Here is a 26,930-nt window from a genome sequence, read left to right on the forward strand (position 1 = left end):
ATCTTCCATCTCTTCGGCTGCTTCCTGGATCATTGGTCGCATAGGGTCCCGCCTAAGTCCAAGAGGTCTGGGTCCCTACGGGCTCCTCCTGGGGGGACCTCGGACATCCAGTTATGAAGCCTTCTTCGGAATCTCTTTTCAGCGTTGCCTCCTGGCTGCGACGCTCACTGTGGGTCTCCACAGCACAACACCTGCAGTCGCAAATGGCCCAAGGGTCCACGATCCTAACAAATCCACACATAAAGCACTCCATATAAATACATGCTTCCTTTCCTGTAGTACCTGCTGTTGAATCTGGTGATGAATCTCTGGTAATGTATCTCCTCCTCTTCTTTGTCAGATGATTTTATGTCCCTGTGAAGTAGACAGACCTCTAATTTGACAACGTTATGATGCATATCGAAGGTGGAAAGATCCCAGGGACCTTAGCAAGGTTGTAAAGAAAACATCCCTCAGATCTGAAACATGTTTTGATTAGATCAAAGGGTCTCTCTATGACAGTCCTGGTCTGCTCATGGTCTCTGTTGTAACAAACATCAGCAGTAGTCTATGGATTATGCAATGGGATAATGAGCCAAGTTTTGTGTAGATATCCTCTATCAACTGTAGTAAAAAAACAGAGAAGAGCGGAGTCAGAAAACCCTTAGTGTTGGGCAGTGTGGTAATTCTTTTGACAAGGTTAGAGCAGTCCTCTTGGACCAATGTTGTCACTCTACCTAGATAGGTAGGAGACAAAAAGAAGATGCTAGTTGCTGTGTGGTGGTAGTGATACGTGTATTCTTACCTGAAAGCCAGCTCCTGGTGATGTGATTTTCCTGGAAATTATCATTAATTTCTGACTGAGAGTAGATGTAGATAATATGACTGGATACCAGAAATCTGGCAATAACTTGGAAGATTATCCCCTTGGCCTTTGAGACAATATGCATATCGATTGAGTGGAAATCCTTGTGGTTACAATTGGTGTACCCATCATCCCCTGCTGCCCTTACAGGGACATGAATAGAATTGGTAGCCTCCAATATAAAGAGGAATTTTGCTATTTGGATTTTCCCAGGTCTTAAGCAATTAGCCCATGACACAGGGTGGGATTATGTAAATATTTATTCAGTAGCCTTGTAAAAGTATACTGTCTGCCTTCACATGAGAATGCAAATAGATTTTGACTAATTTCATTGATTAATATAAAAAACAGAGAGATCTAATGCCACAGCCCTTTCAAGTTACTGATTCCTGCCAATTAAAGTAATCACATCAGGATAAGCACTTGCTAATGGTTGAGCATGCTTATTCTGCTCTCTGTATTCAATAGTCATTCTTCAAGTGCCATTAGAAGTTTGACTGGACATACTGAGCTGTTGAAGAGGAAACAGCTGGGTGAATTACACCCACTGCCATCAAATCCTAAATGGTTTGGGTTATCTCAACAAGCCACCCAGGTATGCATTAGCTTAAAGCAAATAGGTTTACCCAGAAGAGGTATGTAGTCTGGATTCCAATTTCCTGCTCCTACATGGCCAACAGAGATATTGCTCTTATCCTAAACCAGAAAGAGCCTTATTGTAACTGCAGCCTTAACCTTTGTTAATGACATATGTATTGATTTCAGTAATTAGTACCTGGTATTCTCTGGATGTGTAGTCTCGATTTTGCATCTTCAATTTCACAGACACAGCAGTGGTTCTCTTCCCTCCAATTAAAATGAATCCCCATTAACCCCATGAAAGCATTTTGGATTTTCATAAATTAATATAGCCTCCACCCCTGTGTCCACTAAAGCTAAAGTTCTATGAACATCATCCCTTCCCCAGAAAATTTTCAATGAGACATATGGTTTCTGGTCAATTTGTGAATATTTGTACAGAATTTGACTTAACCATTAGAGATGTGAATCACATCGTTAATTTTTTTTTATGGGGCTCAATCGCGGTTTTGTTTATCGGCTGCGCCCGAGCCGATAAACAAAAAAACCACCCGACCCTTTAAAACTGTTCCCTTAGCTTTCTCCACCCTCCCGAACCCCCCAAAACTTTTTACAAGTACCTGGTGGTCCAGTGGGGTCCCGGGAGCGATCTCCCACTCTCGGAGCCGCCGGCTGCCACTAATAAAAATGGCGCCAATGGCCCTTTGCCCTTACCGTGTAACAGGGTATCAGTGCCAGGCCCTGTTACATGGTAGGAGTACTGGACGGCCGGCGCCATCTTTAAAAATGGCAGGGGCCATCCAGTGCTCCTACCATGTGACAGGGGCCAGCCAATGGCATGGATACCCTGTCACATGGTAAGGGCAAAGGGCCATCGGCGCCATTTTGATAAGTGGCAGCCGACGGCCCGAGAGCTGGAGATGGCTCCCGGGACCCCCACTGGACCACCAGGTACTTGTTAAAAGTTTTGGGGGGTTCAGGAGGATGGGGGAAGCTAAGGGAACAGTTTTAAAGGGTTTAGGGATTGTTTTGGTGTGCCATTTTTCCCGCCCTCCACGAAAACGATAAGAGAACCACAGGAACAAAATTGTGGGGTTCTCTTATCGGGAGCCTCCGATTTCTGACGATTTTGAAAATATCTGAGCCCATTCAGGAAGCAAATGCCCAACTGATGTTGGGCATTTGCTTCCTGAATGGGCTCTAAACCTAGCCACAGAAATGATTTCACTGGAGGTGATGTAGAATACACATCTTCTACTGACCTGTCTTTCCTCCTTTCTAACCCTTTCTTGTGTAATTCCTATATAACCCCAGTGTCTTTTTGATCAATGTCCTCAGATGCTACTACTGTCCTCTGAAGGACATTACATATTTCAGTTTGAGGTTTCCCCCAAATCTTCAATCTATTCACAACTGAGTTTTTTCAGTGGTGGAGCCTACTCTTTGGCATGAGCTACCTTTACAGCTCTATACAATACCAGATTATAAACCTTTCAGAAAGCAGCTAAAAGCCCATTATTTCAAAATGGTTTTTTCTTTATTTTTAAATCTTTTGATATATGTTGTGTGTTATCTGTTCATTGGCTTTATTATTTGGTTCATGATTTGCTTAATATATTGTTTGTGCTTTGTGCATTTTAGATGATTTTAAACATAGTAGTATAGAAATGATGGCAGAAAAGGATCAGATGTACCATCCCATCTGCCCTGCCAGCTTCTCATGGTAGTATCTGCTGCTGCATACAGGAGACCCCCAAGTCTTATGATGGGTACTAATATATACAATCAATTAAAACCAAACAACTTTAAAACCAATTAATTACTGCTAGCAATATTTTTACTGGAGGAGGAGCCTTCTTGATAATTCAGACAATGCTGCTTGCCATTCTTTGCTTTGGGACTTGGCCATAGACGTTACCCTCTACTTCCCCCTTATGTCTGCATGTCAGTACCCCAGATCATAAAAGCCAGGGCCCATGTTGGTTGTTGTCTGTATCCAATTCCCCTTTCCCACCCACCCCCCGCTATCAAAACAGGGAGTGATGTTGCAGTTGTGTCAAAACCATCAAGGCTATTGATTGATGGTAGTAATCCCTATGCCTTCTGTTAAGTGTAGTAACTGCTGCTCCATGCAGGTTAACCCCATGCACCCGCTTCTTCATTTCCGTCCTCTAGCCTTTAGGGATCCACAGTGTTTAGCCCATGCCACTTTGAATTTGTTGACTGTTTTCTACTTTACCACTTCCTCCAGAAGAGTATTCCAAGCATCCACCACCCTCTCTGAGAAGAAATATTTCCTATGTTAGTTTTGAGTCATCCCCTCTGGAGTTTCATTTCGTGTTTCCTTGTTCTACTGTTTCTTTTCCAGTAGAAAAGGTTCAAAGTGTGTGCATCATTAAAATCTTTCAGGTATCTGAGTATCTGAATCATATCTCCCCTGCACCTTCTCTCTTCCAGAGTATGCATATTTAGATCCTTCAGCCTCTCCTCATAGGTCCTCTGATACAGACCCTACACCATTTTGGTCTCCCTTCTCGACACTGCTTCCATCCTGTCTCTATCCTTTTTGAGATACAGTCTTAGGTCCATATGTGACAAATTTATAAAATATGGAATACACTTAAAATTACCCACAAATTACCCAAATTCATCACATATAGTGTATATGAACATTTTTTTCACATATAACCTTTGAAAATTTACTCTAGAATGTCCAATTTTATCCACAGAAATACTTTGAAAATGTCCTCAAAAATAACAATTCTCTCAGTACATCAACCAAATATCATAGAAATATATATAGTGTATACACTGATAAAAGTTATAAAAAAATGATAATCCTTAACACATGCTGAAATATGCAAACTATAACTAAGCCCTCATAACATAATAGTAACATAATAAATGATGCTAGATAAAAAAAACAACTGGTCAATCCAGTAATACCAGTATGCCTAGCAAATTGCTCTGTGCAGGTTACCCCATGCCAAAATGTTATACCAAAAGTTACCACATATTGCTAGATGTCTTGATTTCCCTCATGTAGCTACAAGGGATCCTATGTGTTTATTCTACATCCTTTTGAAGTCTGTCCTCATTCTTTTTCCACTCCAACTCTTCAAGGAAGGCATTCCGTGCATCCACCACTGTTTGGATGAAGCAGTATATTTGCTGGCATTGCTCCTGAGTCTCCCTCCTGTGAAGGTTCATATCATGACCCCTAGTTCTTCAGCTTCTTTACCATTGGAGAAGCTTAAATTCATGTGCCTTAATACCATTAATACTGCTTCTTCTCTCCTCCAGAATATACCTACTTCGGTCCTTCAGTCTCATCTCATATGTCTTTCTGTTTAGATACCATATATATTAAAAAATATGTTAGGAATTATTAGGAAGGGAATGACAAGTAACACAGTGGATGTCATAATGCCTCTGTGAGATCAGACCTTGAATACTGTGCACAATTCTAGTCACCGCATCTCAGAAAAGATATAGTAGCACTGGAGAAAGTACAGAGAAGGGCGAACAAAGTGATAAGTGGAATGGATATGGAATGACTTCCCTACGAGAAAAGCCTAAAGGGGTTAGGGCTTTTCATCTTGGAGTAGAGACGGCTGAGGAGGGATATGATAGACGTCTACAAAATCATGAAATGACTTGAACAGGTTAATGTAAATTGGTTACTTACTCTCTCAGATAATAGAAGGACTTGGGGGCAACTCCATGAAGTTAGCAAGTAACTCATTTAAAACAAATCAGAGAAAATTATTTTTCACTCAAAGCAAAGTTAAGCTATGGAATTCATTGCCAGAAGATGTGGTTATGGCAGTTAGTGTAATTGGGTTTATAAAGGTTTGGATAAGTTCCTGGAGGAGAAGTCCATCAACTGCTAGTAATAAAAAAGGAATAGTAGCTTATAGAAACATAGAAACTTATAGAAACAAAGAAGTGACGGCAGAAGAAGACCAAACGGCACATCCAATCTGCCCAGCAAGCTTTCACACCTATTTGTTTTCATGCTTATCTGTTACTCTTGGCCCTTATAAGTAACTTTTTGGTTCCAATTCCCTTCCACCCCCACCGTTGATGCAGACAGCAGTGCTTGGGATGTATTTAATGTTTGGGAATGTGCTGGGTACTTGCCAGGTAATTGTGACTTGGATTAGCACTGCTGGACACTGGATGCTGGGCTTGATGGACTCTTTGGCTAACCCAGTATGACATATCTTATGCTCTTATATGATCATTTTGTACCATTTTGGTTGCCTGGGTGGCTTTCATCTTGTTTCTATCATTTTTGAGACATAGGCTCCAGAGCTCATCATGAAACTCCATTTGAGGCCTCACCAATGACCTGCACACTGGCATGATCACCTCCTTTTTCTTGCTACTTATTCCTCTCTGCTCTTCAGCATTGCTCTGGCCTCAGTCACTCCCTTGCCACATTGTTTCACCACATTCAGATCAGCCCAAAGTCTTATTCTTGGTTCATGTACATCAGTCCTTCAGCTGCCATGAAATACAGCTCATGTGATTGTTGTAGCCCAAAGACCTGACTCTGCACTTCATGGCAGTGAAACCTTTCTGTCAAAATATAATCCACTCTTTGAGGTTTCTCAGATCACTTCTCACTCTCTACTCTCTCAGGACTGTCTACTCTGTAGCAGACCTTAGTGGACAGGGTCTTATACTTGAATTTATAATTTCATTGTAAACTACCAACGCATTCAGTACAACCATAACTATAATAACTGTTATATTTTTTTATATAAAAAAAACATGAAACCTACCAGGGAATAATTGAGCATGCTATATGGAAATTTGATCTTTTTCATAAGCTTTTGAAGACCTTTGAGTTTTATATCAGTGGTCAAATTGAAGAATTTACAGTCATGAACCCTTCACATTTTACATCATATCACCTACCAGTCTGGTTGGAGGCCTCTCCATCTGGACAAGGAATACAATCATAGCAGCAGATGGGTTTTTCTTTACTTGTTAATTTCCTGAATCCTGGAGGACAACTCTGACTGCATTTGGACTGTGGAGGTGTCTAAATATTGAGAAAAACATCTGGTAACTTGGGCTATAATTTTCTCTACTTTCAATTTACATATATGCCAACTCAAACCAGGTATTTTGAATTCCAGTTCAAAGTACTCAACAGTTTATGGTGGTGACCTATGAGCCCTATTTGATAAAATATAAAATGTGAAACACCTTTCCATCTGGAATCAGAAGTTTCAGTTTAGCTGGGAATGAATTATTTCCTGTGAACAAAAGCTATAGTTGAAATTTGAAATAAAGAATTGGCATCAAAGCATGTAACAATATTTGTTTCCTCTATTAGCAGTCAAATTACCATTAGCTGGTAAGAGAATACAATTGTTTGTGATAATTTCTAGAGATATGAATCAGAACCGGAATCGGTTCGGTTCCAGTTCTGATTCAAATCTTACAATTATTATAGTCCGGCACGATTGGTTTTTTGTTTATCGGCTGCGCCCGAGCCGATAAACAAAAAACCCACCCGACCCTTTAAAAAATGACCCCTTAGTTTCCCGAACCCCCCAAAACGATTTTAAAATTACCTGGTGGTCCAATGGGGGTGCGGGGAGCGATCTCCCGCTCTCAGGCCATTAGCTGCGCTAATAAAAATAGCGCCGATGGCCCTTTGCCCTTACCATGTGACAGGGTATCCGTGCCATTGGCCAGCCCCTGTCACATGGTAGGAGCACTGGATGGCCAGCTCCATCTTTAAAAATGGTGCTCTTTGCTTCCCCCATCCTCCCGAACCCCCCAAAAACCGTTTTAAAATTACCTGGTGGTCCAGTGGGGGCGCGGGGAGCGATCTTCCACTCTCGGGCCGTCGGCTGCCACTAATAAAAATGGCGCCGATGGCCCTTTGCCCTTACCATGTGACAGGGTATCTGTGCCATTGGCCAGCCCCTGTCACATGGTAGGAGCACTGGATGGCTGGCACCATCTTTAAAAAGGTAAGGGGAAGGAAAGGGTTTAGTTTTAAAGGGTCGGGGTGGATTTAGGGGTTGTTTTGGTGTGCCGGTTTTCCAGCCCTCCCCCCAAATAGCTCCCGTTAGTGGACACTAACCCATTAACGATTTTTCACGATAAATCGGGGGCATTTCTATTGTATCACGCACTCTAATGATTTTTGATGATTTAAAAAATATCGGATGATTTTTTTAAATCATCAAAAAACGATTCACATCCCTAATAATTTCTATTAGAATAACAGAAAAAAGTATTTATGAAAGCTGTGGAAGTTATTGACATCCTTGAGGGCCTCTTTAAGTGAATGCCCATCTGTCTAATCTAATTTCCCTGTGGCCCGTAACATTCTCTAGGTATAAATTCTTGCTCTCTAATACCTTAAAATGAGATTTGTAAAGTCTGCTAGGACTTTATGCTAGGATGAGTCAGCATTTATGGCAGCTAATCACATAGCAGCTCTTCTGACCATTTCATAATATTATGAATTAGTGAAGGGCATTTGGGGGAAATTAAATAGGAAATGAGACAAAATTTCCTATGGATCATTTTCAAAATGGAGCAAGATAAATTCTAGTTAAATTTACTCAGAATCTCATTTTGATTTGAAAACCTATCTTTAAAAAAAGTTGCCAATCGGGCCAGGGTCTCACATAGGAAGTAGCCAGAGACCCAAAGGAAGGGTCCCAGCCTATGCCCAAGCTTGACTTTGGTGCCTTGGCCTAGGCTTAGGCCTGAAGCTTGAGTCTTGCCTGGGCATAGGCTTCAACCCAATGAAGAGGTCATGGCATATGTCCAAACATGACAACAGGATATTTTCCTAGACCCTGGCCCAATGCTGCGGCCTAGGCTGAGACCCAAGCAAAAGCCTAGACCTGGGAAATTTCTTGACTACCTTTCATACTTCCTCCATGATTCTCTTGCCTTTGTGCAAACCCAGGCCCAACACCATGAACTAGCCGGGGCTAGATGGCCCTGGTGCTGGAGCCTCAATCTGGACTCAGACCCGACACCAGATGCCATATTGGAGGCCGGGTCCTAACACCTGGGCCTCAAATTAGGAAAGGGCCCAGCCATGATGCTGTGGCCTGGCCAGGATGCCTGATTCTGACTCTGGGGTCTCAGCACTGACCAAGGCTCAATGTCAGGGCATGCATTAGAGGCCAGGTTCCAATGTCTGGAACTCTGCCTAGATCAGGGTCGAACCCAGACCCCGGCCTGATACTGCTGTCTGATCTGGATGCTGTGTATCAACACTGAGGCCTCAGCCAGGAGCTATGCCCAATGCCATGGCCTGGCCAAAAGGTTGGGAACCAATACCTGAGCCTCAGCCTAGGACAGAACCTAGACCAATGCCTGATGATACAGCCCAACCTGGATGCTGGGGCCCGACACTGGGGACTGGGCTTGGACAGAGGCCCAATGCTTTGGCCTAGCCCAGAGCCTGGGGCATGACACCTGGGCCACATCCTAGACCAGGGCCTGGTCCCAGTCAATGCCACGGCCCAACACGAAGGCTAGGTCCCAACATCGGGGGCCAAGGCACAGACTCACACTCTACACCAGGCTCTAGGGTCAGGCACAGGCCCAGAACCCATGCTTCAGAGCTCCTCTTCAATGTCTTCTTTCTTTAGCTGTTCTTTGCCAACTGACACCATCCACTGGGGTCACTGCACCAGAGATAATTAACTCCGGGGCACCATCTCCAGTGGAAGGCACCATTTTGATGGACGGCAGCTAATTCAATTGTTAAGTCTGATGTAAATAACCTCAGCAGATAGCATCAGTTGGAGAAGAAGACCCAAAGAAAGAAAGAATGGCTGAAGAGGAGTTCTGAGGCCTGGGCTCTGGGCCAGGGCTGGACCCTATACAAAGGCCAAGGCCTGGTATTTGGACATGGCCTTCAGGCAGGTCCATGGAATCAGGCCTGGGATTGGACTTTGGCTTAGGCCAAGGTTCAACCATCAGTCCCTAGCTCCAGACATTGAGGCCGTCTCTGGGACTATCCACAGCCTGACTTAGGCTGAGGCCCAAGCATTTGGTCAGGCATGAATGCAGGTAGAGACCTTGACATCTAGCCCCAGCCTCAGGGCTGGGCTGTTGCATTGAATGTGAGTCCAGTCGTTGGCCTAGGCAGAGACCAAGGTTTCTGAACCTGGCTGAAGCATCAGGGGTCCGTATATGGTAACAAATAAGAGAGACTATTATCCACCCTTATACTTAAACCGAATCACAACACATAAGGGTAATTATTTAGTAATTTTTCAAATATTTACTATTACACATATCAAATCCACAATCCTTTAATTATTAAATCACTAAAATAGTATTAAACATTTCAACACATCAACATTACAATGTTTCGATACACAATAATATATTATTTATTCCATAGTATTTGGACACCCAATTTGTGCACACAACCTCCCTATTGCACTGATAATTAATCCCCTAAAAAAGGGACAAGATGGATGAATGTGATGAGAATTTTTAGGGGATTAATTAATATCAGTGCAATAGGGAGGTTGTGTGCACAAATTGGGTGTCCAAATACTATGGAATAAATAATGTATTATTGTGTATCGAGACATTGTAATGTTGATATGTTGAAATGTTTAATACTATTTTAGTGATTTAATAATTAAAGGATTGTGGATTTGAGATGTGTATTAGTAAATATTCGAAAATTTACAAAATAATTACCCTTATGTGTTGATATTCGGATTGAACCATCAGGGTGCCATGTCCTAGGCCAAGGCCCAGGCATTAGGTCCAGCCACCGAGTTTCAGCCTTGCATAAGGCCAAGGCCAAGATCACAGTGTTCTACCTCTGAAAGGAAAAGGCATCAGGACCAGCTGGCCTCGAATGCATAGGCCCAGTCTGATGCCTCAGCCTCGAATGCATAGGCCCAGTCTGATGCCTCAGCCTCGAATGCATAGGCCCAGTCTGATGCCTCAGCCTCGAATGCATAGGCCCAGTCTGATGCCTCAGCCTCGAATGCATAGGCCCAGTCTGAGGCCTCAGCCTTGTATAGGCTTAGGCCATTGCAGTAGCCACAACCTTGGTCTAAACCCCACACAAGTCCCTGGCTTGGGCCGGGCCCCAGGTCCTGTCTACTGATCCTCCTCAGACCATGTAAGTGGAGGCTGAGAAGGCTCCGGGCCCTGGTAGTTTTCTAGGTGGGAGAAATGAATGGGGGGCACAGGAGGCCCTGTGACATCCCATTTCTTTTTTCTTCTCTCTGATTTTTTGGGGGTTTCAATATTTATTTCATTTTTATTAAACTAAAGCAACAAAATAAACATTACATGAAACAAATTTTGTGGTGGATAAAGCCCCCAAAAATGAAACAAAACTTTCCCCTCTTTACACCACTGTTATGAATGACATTTTCATGTTTCAATGATTTCTTTCATGCTGTAATGTGACTTAATTCTGACCTGGGTGAATGCGCTTTCCCATACGATTGCCTTCTCATTGATAGTGAAATCCTGTCCCGAGGGAGCATTTGGGTTATAACCTCCAACAACTTCAATATTCTGCATCCCATTGGCTAGAAAGACTGGATTTATAATATAATATCCCATGGAGTAGTCACCATTCTCATCAAAAGAAAGATCTTCACCCAGAACGTTCTTAACGTGGAGGTTCCTCAGATAATGATGGAGCTAAAGAAAGAAGGATCATTTTTCAGGAGTGTCCCAAAATGGAGAGTGGTTCAAATATTCTCAAGAATATACAATATACAAAACAAAATAATGTTCCCCTATTTGTGTTTTATTAGATAAATTTGTATATAATAAATTATACCAGTCACTCACAAACTAAAATAAAAACTATCCTAGATTGCATATCCAGAGAACACACACGCATTTTAGGACTCCGTTCCATTATATTTCTCTATTACTGATCTGCACAATAAGAAAAAATAAAGCTGTGTTTTAATTTGTTTTATTTTTGTTTTTTAAACAAATTTTAGAACATAAGAACATCCGATTTTTCATTCTGGGTCAGTCCAAAAGTCCTTCAAACCCAGTAACCTATTTCAACAGTGGCCAATCAAAGTCACAAATAACTAGCAGGATGCCAAAAGATTGATAGACTTGATGTTGCTTATCCCAAGTATAAGCAGTGGATTTCCTTCTAGTCCATCTTAATAATGCATTATGGTCATTTCATGAAGGAAATAGTCTAAAACTTTTTTATAGAAAGATCAATAACAGCTTTCACTACGTCCTTCAGCAACAAATTCTAGAGTTTAATTATACAATGAATAAAAACTATTTTCTCCTATTTGTCTTAAGTGTATCACCCTGTAACTTTGTTGAATATTCCCTAGTCTTTGTACTTTTTGAAAGATTAAACAACCAATTTGCATTCCCCCGTTCCACTCCATTCATTATTTATTTATTTATTTAAATTCTTTTAATATACCGATGCTCAAGACAAGGTCTTATCGTACCGGTTTACAATAAACAAGGGGGGGGGGGGAAACCAGTTAACACAGGAAGCGAAAGTTACATTAAAACAGGGAAGTCGAACATGGCTGTTTGAAGAAAAAGGGATAGATTAACAATTTCTATTCTAAAAGGTATGCAATGGACACACAGGAGGAAAAGAAGGCAATAGTGTCAACGTTCAGGTGACAACATGGAAAGAAATATATAGGAGAGAAGATGAAAATTACAGTGGCTGTAGATGATAAAATGTGTGTGTGTGTGTGGTGGGGGGGGGGGGGGGGGGGGGGGGTTAATATATGAAGATATGATTCAGTGATGTAGAGACAGGCTCCCAGGAGCTCTTCATTAAATGCTGGGAAAGCAGAGAGTCGCAGCAAATAGAAAAGAGCCCCCTTCAAATAAATGAACAGCACGAGTGAAAGCATAGGTGTAAAAGGCAGAAAAGTTACATAAGGAGGAAGCAAAAAAATAAAGGATGGGAACTATAAAAAGCATCCCCAAAATTGGAACCACTCGCCCCCAATCCCTCCACCAAAGGACCTAAAGAGGTTAAAGAAAAGGAATAACTTAAAACAACTCAGGGAGAAGGCTGAAAAGACAAAAAAGACACCAGTTTAAGAGAGAAGCAGACTATGAAAACAAATGGAAATTGATGGAAAAATGGGGGGTCTTGTTAGGAAGGCCAAAAAAAGTTACTATTGAAATGACTGAAGCTGTACCCTGCAGCCAGGGTTACTACAGTTTGAAATCTGGAATAATTGCATTTATGTGCAAGGTCAGATCAATATTTGGGTTAATCAAGTTGAAGTAGTGACGAGGGGATGGGAGAGATGAAGGCATACATGGAGTGCTTTCAGAAACTTCACCTTGTTCTCATAAAAGGTGTGCGGCGGGGAAATATTTTAAGGAAATATTTGACACCAGTTATTCTTCAGCAAAATCTGAATAATGTGAGCTCTCTGTCTCCTTTAAGTAGAAAATTAAGCTCTCTTCTCTCCCTTCCAGTGCATTTTCCTGACTGTAATCTACCTATCTTGTTGGCTTTCAGATCCCACAACTATTGTCCTTTTAGCAGGGTTCTTGGTGGGTTCCGATAACATTTTTTGAACCAATGTAAGATTGACAGACCTTCTCCTTTTGAGACCACATTGCTTTCTCCTTCAGATTTTTATTTTGGTCCAGTGAAAGGCGTCTCAACCTATAAAGGATTCAGTATCTCCAGGACAAAAAAAAAGATAGCTGTTAAGAACACTGCATTGCTTCTTACAGAAGATGAAGAGATTGCAACCAAAATGAATGGAAATTCTGAATGGTTAGGTTGCCGAGTCAAAAGCAACATGCAGCCAAGCACCCGCAGGATGAAAATGCTAGTGAAAGGAGCCATGGGCCATGGACAAATTAGAATCAACTTATAGGTGAAAGAGATCTCACCACAGGAAACAAAAGGAAGATTCAGATAGGTAAGAGCAGAACCAAGAGTGGAAGGAGCAAAAGGTCCAGAGTACAGAGATTTAACTCAGTACTGCTACATGCTAATTAGAAGCATGCCACCTTGAAGCGCTGCAAATCTTTTAACTCTACATTACAATTATAATTGACATGCCTAAATCCATCCTACCTATAACCATCCTGTGACTCAAGCTTTTACTGATATTATTTTGTCTTGGTAGCACAGTTCATTAGAGTGCATTAAGCCATGATTCAAGAAATAAAATGTCACCTGCTGATGATGATTGAGCTGTGAAAGCTTGCCTGTACACACACACACACACACACACACACACACACACACACACACACACAATACAATGACTTGGATAGATTAAAAAAATCTTATATAATTATCTTATAGACCTCTATCATATCTCCCTTCAGCCATCTTTTCTGCAAGCTAAAGAGTATTAACCTCTGTAGCCTTTCTTCATAGAGGAAAATTTCATCTCCTTTACCATTTTGGTTGCCCTTTTCTGTACATTTTTTAATTCCGCTATGTCTTTTTTTAGATGCAGTGACCATTTTTTGCCCAAATTTTCATTAACTGTGAGGTATTCAAACTACTTTCCGAAATAGTGCTCACTGTTTCCATGGCTATTTGAAAATTTAGATTGCATGAATAAATCTTAAAAATGCCATTTAAATAAAACTGTTAATCCTTACCCTCTGTTTTTTTATGCAAATTTAGCCATAAAGGGGCAACTTTAAAATATCTGCAAAATATGGGGGTACTTTATATTCCCAATCGCACCAGTTTTCAAAGAAGGAAAGAACATGGGCACTTTCTCTTAGAAAACAGCCTACAGGAAAAGCATCTGAACCAGTAATAGTGTACACCCAGTCCCAAGCCCCATTATGACCCTGTTGTAGTAACTCCTCCCATTGCTGCACATGAACTAAGCCTCATATATTGTGGGCTGTGAGGGAGTATACAAAAGACTCCCTCAAACCACTTTAAAACCCCAGCTAGAGCCTTCGTCCCCAGTCCACCTTAAGATACAGACACGCAAAGGATTCTGGGTCCAGGGAGGTTCCCTGCCTAACACTATAAGAGATCAAGGCCTAGAGGAGTTAAGCAGGCCCCAGGGAGCTGCTGTGAGCTCATTGCATGCCCCTACTGAATACGTATGAACTGCTTGATGTTTAAAGTGAGGTGAGCTGCTTTTGTTTTGCTGTTTATTTTGACTTCACTAAATAAATCCTTTTCCCTGACTCGAACAGTCAAGTCTTGCTGTATTCCATGGTGTTCCAGATGCTGTGGCAGGTCCATATGCTACACGTGATGGTAAAAGTGTGATCTGGTGGCCTAAGGAAGGAATCACAAGCACCGACCCATAGCTACAGTAAAAAAAAAAAAAAAAAAAATTCAGAGATTTGTTTTCTCTTTTCCCTGTTTCCTGGAGTCTTTCTTGTTTCTCACCTAGTGGTGCTACAATTAGGCTAAGGGAGTAGCCTGGAATAGAGAGAGGGTTCAAAAAGTGAGAAAGAGATGGATAGGCCAGCAGGATTTTCTTTTTTCTCTCTCTCTGCTTCCCCTGTAGAGGTGCTTGCCTAGCCCCCATAAAGCAAGTAAATACGGAGCAAATTATAGAAATTCTGGCTACCAGGTAGCAACAGCTGCAAAATGCTTTGCAGATCTAGATAAACCAGCAACACACACTGTGGGAGCAAGTGCCTCAGCAGAACACTTTTCTGACTCAAGTGGCACTGTCGGTGCAAACAGCGGTGGCTAAACCACCTTCCTTGGCCATGGTCATACTGAGGAGGACCCTGACAGCCTCTTAAATTTTGAATGGACTGCTAGACTGACCGGCTGGCCAGAGGACAGGTGGACAACCTACCTACGTAACTTACTAATTGGAGAATGTAAAGCTGCTTTCCAGACTGTGAACCCCGATAGCACAGACACATACCAGGAAGTTAAGACTGCCATTCTTCTGAGAGCTGGGCTCATCCCAGAGATCTATAGACAATGCTTCTGGTCCAGCTTCCTACAGCCTCGAGAGAATCCAAGAAACCATTTCCATAGACTTTGTGATCTCACCTGAAAGTTACTTCATCAGGAGGGGAAGACTGGTTAGGAGGTCACCAAGATAATTTTCTTGGAGCAATTCCTAGATGACCTCGGACATCTCCTGTGGCAATGGGTCTCCAACAACTGAATCGAACACTGGGAAAGGCCTTGGAAGTGGCTGAGGCCTACTACCAGGATCATTTTGTGCTAGAAGTACTGTGTTCCCTGACAAGGTATGGGATGTGCATAAAGTCTTGTGAGATCCTAAGATTCAGAGGCACCGTCTGCTGGAAGAGCAGGCCCGAATGCGAGTTGTAACCCCAGAGCCTAATGTGGGGAGACCCGCATATTTCACTTGTGGATAAAGTGGCCATTTTGCCCGTGAAGGTCCCCATCATAAGAAGCAGCTATGGACAATAATGCTGTGTCTCCAGATTATTTCATTTTTGGGTAACTTTGAATTAGAGATCATAACATGATAACATTTTAATTAATGACTAGAAGGGGGACATTAAGTAAATTCACAGCTCTAGTATTAAACATTCAAAAGGGAAACTTTGAGAAAATGAGAAAAATAGAAAAAAAAACATTGAAAGGTGCAGCTACAAAGGTTAAGAGTGTAAATCAGGTGTGGACATTGTAAAAGAATACTATCTTAGAAGTGCAATCCAGATGTATGCTAAAAATGGTGAGGTGGAAGAGGTTATTTTATCCAAAAGATCTTCCTTCAAAAATTGGAATAAGTATGCATCTGATGAAAATAGGATAAAACATAAGCATTGGCAAGTTAAATGTAAAACATTGATAAGACAGGCTAAATCAGAATTTGAAAAGAAGTTGGCCATAGAGGCAAAAACTCATAATAAAAACTTTTTAAAATATATCCAGAGTAGGAAGCTTGTGAGGGAGTCAGTTGGACCATTAGATGGTCAAGCATTAAAGGGGCACTTAGGGAAGATAAGGCCATCGTGGAAAGACTACATGAATTCTTTGCTTCAGTGTATACCTAGGAAGATGTTGAGGAGATATCAATCCAGAGTTGGTTTTCAAGGGTGACAATTCAGATGAACTGACCCAAATTACGGTGAACGTAGAAAATGTAGTAGGCCAGATTGATAAACTGAAGAGTAGAAAATCACCTGGACTGGATGGTATACATCCCAGGGTTCTGAAAGAACTCAAGTATGAAATTTCAGACCTATTACAATGTCTTTTTGTGGATTGTAAACTGTTTAAAAGACAGAAAACAGAGAGTAGGATTAAATGATCTGTTTTCACAGTGGAACAAGGTAAACAGTGGAGTGCCTCAGGGATCTGAACTTGGACCAGTGCTTTTTATATATATTTATAAATGATCTGGAAAGAGGTATAATGAATGATATGATCACATTTGCAGATGACACAAAATTATTCAGAGTAGTTAAATCACAAGCTGATTGTGATAAATTGCAGGAGGACCTTGCGAGACTGGAAGATTAGGCATCCATATGGCTCATGAAATATAATGTGGACAAGTGCAAGGTGATGCATATAGGGAAAAATAACCCATGCTTAGCTACATGATGTTAGGTTCCATTTTAGGAGTTACCACCCAGGAAAAATATCTGGGTGTCATAGTTGATATTACATTGAAATCATCAGCTCAGTGTGTTGTGCAGTCAAAAAAGCAAGCAGAATGTTAGGAATTATTAGGAAGGGAATGGCAAATAAAACAGGAGAATGGGGTGATGTCTCTGTATCGCTCCATGGTTGGACCACATCTTGAATACTGTGTGTAATTTTGGTTGTTACATCTCAAGAAAGATATAGTTGCACTGGAAAAAGGACAGAGAAAGGCAAACAAATTGGTAAAGGGCAGGGAATGGCTCTTCTATGAGGAAAGGCTAAAGAGGTTAGGGCTGTTCAGCTTGGAGAAGAGACGGCCGAGGGGGAATATGATGGAGGTCTACAAAATCATGAAAGGACTTGAATGGGTAAACATGAAATGGTTATTTCATCTCTCGGATAGTATAAGGACGAGAGGGCACTCCATGATGCTAGCAAGTGGCACATTCAAAGCAATTCAGAGAAATTATTTTACACTCAATGCACAATTAAACTCTGGAATTCATTGCCAGAAGATGTGGCCAAGGCAACTAGTGTAGCTGAGTTTAAAAGGGGTTTGGATAATTTCCTGGAGGAAAAGTCCATAAACTGCAATTAATCAATAGAGATTAGTCACTGCTTATTTTCAGGATTAGTAGCATGGGATCTATTTAATGTTTGGATACTGGCCAGGTACTTGTGACTTGGATTGGCTATTGTTGGAGACAGGATGCTGGGCTTGAATAACCCTTGGTCTGACCTAGAATGGCATATTGTATGTTCTTATGCAGACATTCCCAGGCAAGACTCTATCACTTTTGAAATCTCAGTAAAAGTATATTGCATACCAACACAGGCCCTGGTAGATTTGGGAAGCGTGAAGACCTTCATTTGATGTGAACTGTTGAATTGAGTCTAAATCAACTATCATTAAATGGTACTGTTGACCTGCATACATGGCGACCACAGATATCCAACTTGCCAACTGCATTTAAACACAACTATCATGCTAGACAAAAAAAAGTGTTTTTTTTCCCCCATGACTCCCCTAACCCATCTTAATTGGGATAGACTGTCTGAATGCTAACAGTCTTTGGACCCTGCTCAGAATGGAGACACCCACTATTATTAATGAAGAGTTATCATTTCCCAAACTCTTACCCATGGACTTGTTTCCTAAGGTCTCAAAGATGCCAAAATCACAGAGAGCATGAAAACAAGACAAATATATATATGTAGCTGACCAAGAGACAGAGGGGGCAGGTACCTTCAACTCAGAGGAAGAACCATGCCACAGCTTAAATCTGATGTCTGACTCTTTTAACTGGGAAAGGGAGGCTAAATCAAAGGGATTAAATTGTACCCAGAGGGAGGATGACTCCTTTAAGTAGGCTAGGGAGCACCTACAGAGGATAGCTGGGAAAGACATTCCAGCAGCTCTGTCTACCGCACCTGAGCTTCCAAATTTCAGAATGAAATGAGATTTGCTATACTGAATCATAAAGGGGAGTGTGGAAGGAGTGCTAATAGAGCAACTTCTAGTTCCCAAATCTTATGGCCAGAATGTCATGCAGCTGGTGCATAGACACCTTCTCGGGGGCTACCTGTACAAGGGGAAAACCTGAGAGAAAATATTGGCACAATTCTATTAGCCAGGGATATATAAACAGGTCTAGTGGTATTGCCAGCTCTGCCCTACCTGCCAGCTCACCAAACCTACTGATGTCCGGACAGCATCTCTCATTCCTATTCCCATAAATGAAACTCTTGAAAGGATGACCATGGACCTCATGGGGCTGTTAGAGAGAACAACTTGAGGTAATAAGTATGTTCTCATGATCCTAGGTTATGCTACAAGATATCCTGAGGCACTATCCCTGAGAAATATGAATACCCTTGTGGTGGTGGCAGCCCTAATGGAGGGTTTCTTTTGGCTGGGGCTTCTTAAAGATATCCTGATGGATCAAGGAACTCAATTTGTCTCTAAAGTTATGAAGTGATTCTGCAGTCTAATGAAGGTGAAAACTCTACATACCTCAGTGTACCATTCACAGACCGAGGGCCTCATAGAATTCTTCAGACACTTAAAAAATGTTATAGAAATTCATAGATGAAGATGGCAAAGATTGGGATTTTCTACTGCTCTATGTACTATTTGTGGCTCACAAAGCACCCCAGAGCTCGATAGGCTTTTCACCTTTCGAGTTATTATACAGAAGATGACCAAGAGGCATATTACTCAATGATTGAGAGACATGGGAGGATGAAGGAAATCCCAGACAGAATCTCATGGATTATGTCATACAGGTTCAAGAGCATTTAAAAAAGGTTGGAAAGGTGGCACACATATGCTTGGAGAAAGCTCAGACCACTAAGACTCAGGCGTATAACCATCCCATAGTTCAGAGAATCTTACAGCCTGGAGACCAGGTCCTTGTTCTTTTGTCCTCTTTTGAAAACAAGTTGCTCACCCATTGGCAAGGGCCCTATGAGGTCTTCCCAAAAAATGGCTTGGTCGATTATAAACTAGCTCAGCCGGCTAAAAGAAAGAAAACTCCTATTTACCATGTTAACCTACTAAAAAAATGGGTTCCATAGGAGTGTGGAGTGCTTCAAGCAGAATTAGGCCCAGAGCTTGTACCGGAGGCAGCTTGTCAATTTCCCAGGAAATAGACTTAAAGCTGCTGCTCGAGCAGAATAGAGATATCTTCTCCAGTGGAAACACTGAGAGGAGAGGATCACCTTGCTGGTGGCTGAAAGGAATCAGTAAGTTTTTGCTTGGGACACTGACTTTTTTAAAAGTATTGGGGCAAAGTTAACTATTTGGGAATATTATTTAGTGTGTTTGTGTGTTTGTGCCTTTAATAGTCAGAAACCAGTGAATAAACAAGTTAGACTGTTTGCATTTTTAAATAGTCAGTCAATAAGGTAGCAGTAGGTAGGCAGTGAATAAACAAGTTAGACTGTTTGTATTTTTAGTCAGTCAATAAGGTAGCAGTAGATAGGCAGGGAATAAACAAGTTAGACTGTTTGTATTTTTAGTCAGTCAATAAGGTAGCAGTAGATAGTGTGTTTATTTTTAAAAGTCTGCAGAACTGAGTGTTCTGCAGACTTTTAAAGAGTTGAGTGTTTGTATTTAATACTAACTGAGTGCATTGTATTGAAAAAAAAAAAAAACCACAAAAAAAAAAAAAAAACCCACAAAAAAGTAGCCAGAAGCTAGAAATAAGCTAGGAGCAGTATATACCAAAGTAAAAAAGATGAATAGTTCAGCTCAGTTACTCACCTTGGAAAGGTGTTGAGGTAGTGTGATTGGGTTTGAATAGGGATCAACATTTGTTAATCAAGGGAGCAGTGAGTCACTCAGGCTGACTAACTGAAGTTAGACTGTTTGTATTTCCCAACCCTCGCCCACCCACCCCTAGCTCATCCCTTAATTTATAGGCAGGTGCCACTTTCACAAAAAAAAAAAAAAACCATCAACAAAAACTTTATTGAGAATTCGATCAGACCCCGGTAGGCCACTACCAGACACATAGTGAATTCACTAATACATTTAAAGGAAGTTAGACACATTCCTACTCCCATAGCAACCTAAAACTTAACTAGGAACTGATCAAAATTGAGATGAAGGCAGCAGTCCAGCAGCAAGAGGGGGGCTTCCCAGTCTTTTGCATCGAGTGTCACATGTATGATTTTTTACCCACCGGTGAGAAGTTGTACATGTGTATGCGATGCAAAGAGCTCCTGGCTCTCAGAGAACGAGTCCGATCTCTGGAGGCTAGAGTGGCAGACCTGGAGGAGCTGAGGCAGACAGAGAGGTATATAGATGAGACCTTCAGGGACATAGTAGTCAAGTCCCAACTTCAGACTGGCAGCCCTGGTGCTGCCTTGGAGGAAGAAGGTCTCATAATGGGAGAGCACCAACCAGGTGTAGCAGGAAAGGATCCTGTAGCATGGACCTGCTCTCTGGGTGATGCATTGTCCTTTCGCACTGAGGATATCTCCCCAAGGCCTACTGCCCAGGAGGGAAGGGTTAGGTCGGCCGTCATAGTTGGTGATTCGATTATTAGGAATGAAGATAGCTGGGTGGCTGGTGGGCGTGAGGATCGCCTGGTAACATGCCTACCTGGTGCGAAGGTGGCGGACCTCACGTGTCACCTAGATAGGATTTTAGACAGTGCTGGGGAGGAGCCGGCTGTCGTGGTACACGTGGCCACCAAAGACATAGGAAAATGTGGGAGGGAGGTTCTGGAAGCCAAATTTAGGCTCTTAGGTAGAAAGATTAAATCCAGAACCTCCAGGGTAGCATTCTCTGAAATGCTCCCTGTTCCACGCGCAGGTCACCGGAGGCAGGCAGAGCTCCGGAGTCTCAATGCGTGGATGAGACGATGGTGCAAGGAAGAGAGATTCAGTTTTGTTAGGAACTGGGGAACGTTTTGGGGAAGGGGGAGTCTCTTCCGAAGGGATGGGCTCCACCTTAACCAGGGTGGAACCAGACTGCTGGCGCTAACCTTTAAAAAGGAGATAGAGCAGCTTTTAAACTAGAACAAAGGGGAAAGCCGACAGTCGCTCAGCAGCGCATGGTTCGGAGAGAGGTATCTTTAAAGGATACTAATGATGCATTAGAATTAGGGCATCCCGACAGTGAGTGTCCAATAATTAGAAAAGTAGTCCAAGTGCCTGTAACTAAAAACTCACCTGAGCTAAAAAATTCTAACTTATCCCTATCAATTAAAAAGCAGAATAAAAATACAAACAAAAAACAAACTTTGAAATGTTTGTATGCTAATGCCAGAAGTCTAAGAAGTAAGATGGGAGAATTAGAATGTATAGCAGTGAATGATGACATAGACTTAATTGGCATCTCAGAGACATGGTGGAAAGAGGATAACCAATGGGACAGTGCTATACCGGGGTAGAAATTATATCGCAATGACAGAGAGGAGCAGTCGGGAGCAGGTGTGGCGCTTTATGTCCGGGATGGCATAGAGTCCAACAGGATAAACATCCTGCATGAGACTAAATACAAAATTGAATCTTTATGGGTAGAAATCCCTTGTGTGTCAGGGAAGACTACAGTGATAGGGGTATACTACCGTCCACCTGGTCAAGATGGTGAGATGGACAGTGAAATGCTAAGAGAAATTAGGGAAGCTAACCAAATTGGTAGTGCAGTAATAATGGGAGACTTCAATTACCCCAATATAGACAGGGTAAATGTATCATCGGGTCACACTAGAGAGATAACGTTCCTGGATGGAATAAATGATAGCTTTATGGAGCAATTGGTTCAGGAACCGACGAGAGAGGGAGCAATTTTAGATCTAATTCTCAGTGGAGCACAGGTCTTGGTGAGAGAGGTAACGGTGGTGGGGACGCTTGGCAATAGTGATCATAATATGATCAAATTTGATTTAATGACTGGAAAAGGAACAGTGTGCAAATCCAAGGCTCTCGTGCTAAACTTTCAAAAGGGAAACTTTGATAAAATGAGAAAAATTGTTAGAAAAAAACTGAAAGGAGCAGCTACAAAAGTAAAAAATGTCCAAGAGGCGTGGTCATTGTTAAAAAATACCATTCTAGAAGCACAGTCCAGATGTATTCCACACATTAAGAAAGGTGGAAAGAAGGTAAAATGATTACCGGCATGGTTAAAAGGGGAGGTGAAAGAAGCTATTTTAGCCAAAAGATCTTCATTCAAAAATTGGAAGAAGGATCCAACAGAAGAAAATAGGATAAAGCATAAACATTGGCAAGTTAAATGTAAGACATTGATAAGACAGGCTAAGAGAGAATTTGAAAAGAAGTTGGTTTTAGAGGCAAAAACTCACAGTAAAAACATTTTTAAATATATCCGAAGCAGAAAGCCTGTGAGGGAGTCAGTTGGACCGTTAGATGATCGAGGGGTTAAAGGGGCACTTAGAGAAGATAAGGCCATCGCGGAAAGATTAAATGATTTCTTTGCTTCAGTGTTTACTGAAGAGGATGTTGGGGAGGTACCCGTAATGGAGAAGGTTTTCATGGGTAATGATTCAGATGGACTGAATCAAATCACGGTGAATCTAGAAGATGTGGTAGGCCTGATTGACAAACTGAAGAGTAGTAAATCACCTGGACCAGATGGTATACACCCCAGAGTTCTGAAGGAACTAAAAAATGAAATTTCAGACCTATTAGTAAAAATTTGTAACTTATCATTAAAATCATCCATTGTACCTGAAGAATGGAGGATAGCAAATGTAACCCCAATATTTAAAAAGGGCTCCAGGGGTGATCCGGGAAACTACAGACCGGTTAGCCTGACTTCAGTGCCAGGAAAAATAGTGGAAAGTGTTCTAAACATCAAAATCACAGAACATATAGAAAGACATGGTTTAATGGAACAAAGTCAGCATGGCTTTACCCAGGGCAAGTCTTGCCTCACAAATCTGCTTCACTTTTTTGAAGGAGTTAATAAACATGTGGATAAAGGTGAACCGGTAGATATAGTATACTTGGATTTTCAGAAGGCGTTTGACAAAGTTCCTCATGAGAGGCTTCTAGGAAAAGTAAAAAGTCATGGGATAGGTGGCGATGTCCTTTTGTGGATTGCAAACTGGCTAAAAGACAGGAAACAGAGAGTAGGATTGAATGGGCAATTTTCTCAGTGGAAGGGAGTGGACAGTGGAGTGCCTCAGGGATCTGTATTGGGACCCTTACTGTTCAATATATTTATAAATGATCTGGAAAGAAATATGATGAGTGAGATAATCAAATTTGCAGATGACACAAACTTATTCAGAGTAGTTAAATCACAAGCAGATTGTGATAAATTGCAGGAAGACCTTTTGAGACTGGAAAATTGGGCATCCAAATGGCAGATGAAATTTAATGTGGATAAGTGCAAGGTGATGCATATAGGGAAAAATAACCCATGCTATAATTACACAATGTTGGGTTCCATATTAGGTGCTACAACCCAAGAAAGAGATCTAGGTGTCATAGTGGATAACACATTGAAATCGTCGGTGCAGTGTGCTGCGGCAGTCAAAAAAGCAAACAGAATGTTGGGAATTATTAGAAAACGAATGGTGAATAAAACGGAAAATGTCATAATGCCTCTGTATCGCTCCATGGTGAGACCGCACCTTGAATACTGTGTACAATTCTGGTCGCCGCATCTCAAGAAAGATATAATTGCGATGGAGAAGGTACAGAGAAGGGCTACCAAAATGATAAGGGGAATGGAACAACTCCCCTATGAGGAAAGACTAAAGAGGTTAGGACTTTTTAGCTTGGAGAAGAGACGACTGAGGGGGGATATGATAGAGGTGTTTAAAATCATGAGAGGTCTAGAACGGGTAGATGTGAATCGGTTATTTACTCTTTCGGATAGTAGAAAGACTAGGGGGCACTCCATGAAGTTAGCATGGGGCACATTTAAAACTAATCGGAGAAAGTTCTTTTTTACTCAACGCACAATTAAACTCTGGAATTTGTTGCCAGAGAATGTGGTTCGTGCAGTTAGTATAGCTGTGTTTAAAAAAGGATTGGATAAGTTCTTGGAGGAGAAGTCCATTACCTGCTATTAAGTTCACTTAGAGAATAGCCACTGCCATTAGCAATGGTTACATGGAATAGACTTAGTTTTTGGGTACTTGCCAGGTTCTTATGGCCTGGATTGGCCACTGTTGGAAACAGGATGCTGGGCTTGATGGACCCTTGGTCTGACCCAGTATGGCATTTTTTTATGTTCTTATGTTCTTATGTTTCCAGGAAGTACCCACTTGGTCCAACATGATATCATTACTCTGCTGAGGGGGATTGTACATCAATGACCAATCCAGATTCCAGAAGCCAGGCATCATATTTTCAAAAGAGCTGTAAAGAAAATGCTCCCACTTTGAGTTATAGAAGAATCTAATAACAACTGGTCTTCACCCATAGTCCTGGTACAGAAGCAGGATGGGAGCATAAGATCTGTATAGACTTTAAAAAAAATCAGTGGACAGGAGGATCCAAGATGGTGTCACTGCACGTTGAACGTCCTTTTCCTACCCTATTCAGAGGAGATTCATGACACACTCCAGCCGAAAATGGAGGGCCTGGGGACAGTCTTGGAAGCCTTCCCAGCCGACCCCCTAATTAGACTGATGGATGCCGACTTGCTTCATGGAATTTGGGCAGCTGGGTTCACAGTCACTGGAGTCGGGTCGAGAAGACGGAATAATAGAGAACCCTCTCTATGACTGTATTACATCTTTATCGCCGGCTGAAAGAATGGCCCATGAGAACCCGGCGGAGATCAGATCCATCACACAGCATTTGCCCCCATTGCAAGTGGATGAGGTGGAATCCGAAGGCCATACAAAGACCACTGTGCCTACAGACTCCATCATGGATCCCAATATCTTCAGTGCCTCAGGGGAGATCTCTTCCAGAGGATTTTCACAGCACCATGGAGATTCAATACAGGGTGCAACTGTTTCTCATGGAGCTAAAGTAAAGGTTTTAGCCATGGTAAGACCTGATGTCTTTTCCCTAGAAATAATCTAGGATGCTATTATTACTTTAAATTCTAATGTTACACTTCAGCTTAACCCTGTGTTGAGAAAGTCAGTGAGATTAAGTCTCAAGTTAGGCTATTGCAGGAGGAAAATGTTAAAAATGTTCAGAATTTAGATTCATTAAAACAAAATCTAGGGAATTTAAATACTCAACAGCAAGCTATAATTCCTCTCAAGATTGAGAATTTGGACAACCAAATTCAGGGAAGAAATCTAAGGTTGATAAATTTTCCTAAAGTTCCCCTTGTATCGGCAAAGGATATGTGGACTATAGGGATGTGCAGAGGGACGCCATACGTTGCATTTGTGATTCGGATTCGTCGGGCAGCAGATATGTTGCATTCGGTCGTACGGCGCCCCGATGTGTTAATACGGCGATTTCTATTCGTGTCCCAGATAAAATTAAAATTAACTACAACCCCCCACCCTCCTGACCCCCCCAAGACTTACCAAAACTCCCTGGTGGTCCAGCAGGGAGTCAGGGAACCATCCCCTGCACTCTCACACCCTCGGTGCCGGTTTCATCATGACGCCGATAGCCTTTTGTCACAGGGGCTACCGGTGCCATTGGTCAGTCCCTGTCACATGGTCATCGGTGCCATCTTGTGCTCCTACTATGTGACAGGGGCTGACCAATGGCACCGGTAGCCCCTGTGACATAGTATGGGCAAAGGCTATCAGTGCCATTTTGAGTACTGGCATCAGACGGCCGGAGTGCAGGAGGTTGCTCCGGGACCCCCATTGGACCCCCAGGGACTTTTGGCCAGCTTGGGGGGCCTCCTGACCCCCACAAGACTTGCCAAAAGTCCAGCGGGTGTCCGGGAGCGACCTCCTGCACTCCGGCCATCCGATGCCAGTACTCAAAATGGCGCCGATACCCTTTGCCCATATTATGTCACAGGGGCTACCGGTGCCATTGGTCAGCCCCTGTCACATGATAGGAGCACAAGATGGCGCCGATGGCCATGTGACAGGGGCTGACCAATGGCATCGGTAGCCCCTGTGACAAAGGCTATCGGCGCCATGATGAAACCGGCACCGAGGGTGTGAGTGCAGGGGATGGCTCCTGGACCCCCCGCTGGACCACCAGAGAGTTTTGGTAAGTCTTGGGGGGGGGTTCAGGAGGGTGGGGGGTTTGTTTAAATGTTTATTTAGATGGCTGTATAATTCGGCAAAGATTTGTGTATTAGTGGGGAATCCCGATACGTTTCGCTTCCCCACGAATACTACGAATAGTGCAATATACGTTGCGGATCGCTAATACGGCGAAAACGAATGCACACTCCTAGTGTACTAGATATGTACTGGAGATTAAAAAGTTGCCAGAACAAACACTGCCTCCAATCACAAAAATGTATTATTTACCACAATTCAAGAAAAAATCTATAGGAGGGCC

The 26,930-nt window shown here is 42.2% G+C and overlaps 1 protein-coding gene across 1 annotated transcript in view; it reads right to left on the reverse strand.

Moving 5' to 3' along the window:
• The window catches only part of LOC115077628 (vomeronasal type-2 receptor 26-like), a 66,719-nt gene that overhangs the window by 9,046 nt on the left and 30,743 nt on the right, over positions 1 to 26,930 (reverse strand). Inside the window, exons 3-4 of the mRNA XM_029579923.1 lie at positions 10,874 to 11,101; positions 6,350 to 6,476 (exon numbers count right to left, since the gene is read on the reverse strand). Of these exons, the coding sequence (XP_029435783.1) occupies positions 6,350 to 6,476; positions 10,874 to 11,101 (355 nt within the window). The remainder of the gene's footprint in view (positions 1 to 6,349; positions 6,477 to 10,873; positions 11,102 to 26,930) is intronic.

Source organism: Rhinatrema bivittatum, chromosome 16 (genome assembly GCF_901001135.1).
Source record: "Rhinatrema bivittatum chromosome 16, aRhiBiv1.1, whole genome shotgun sequence".
NCBI lineage: Eukaryota > Metazoa > Chordata > Amphibia > Gymnophiona > Rhinatrematidae > Rhinatrema > Rhinatrema bivittatum.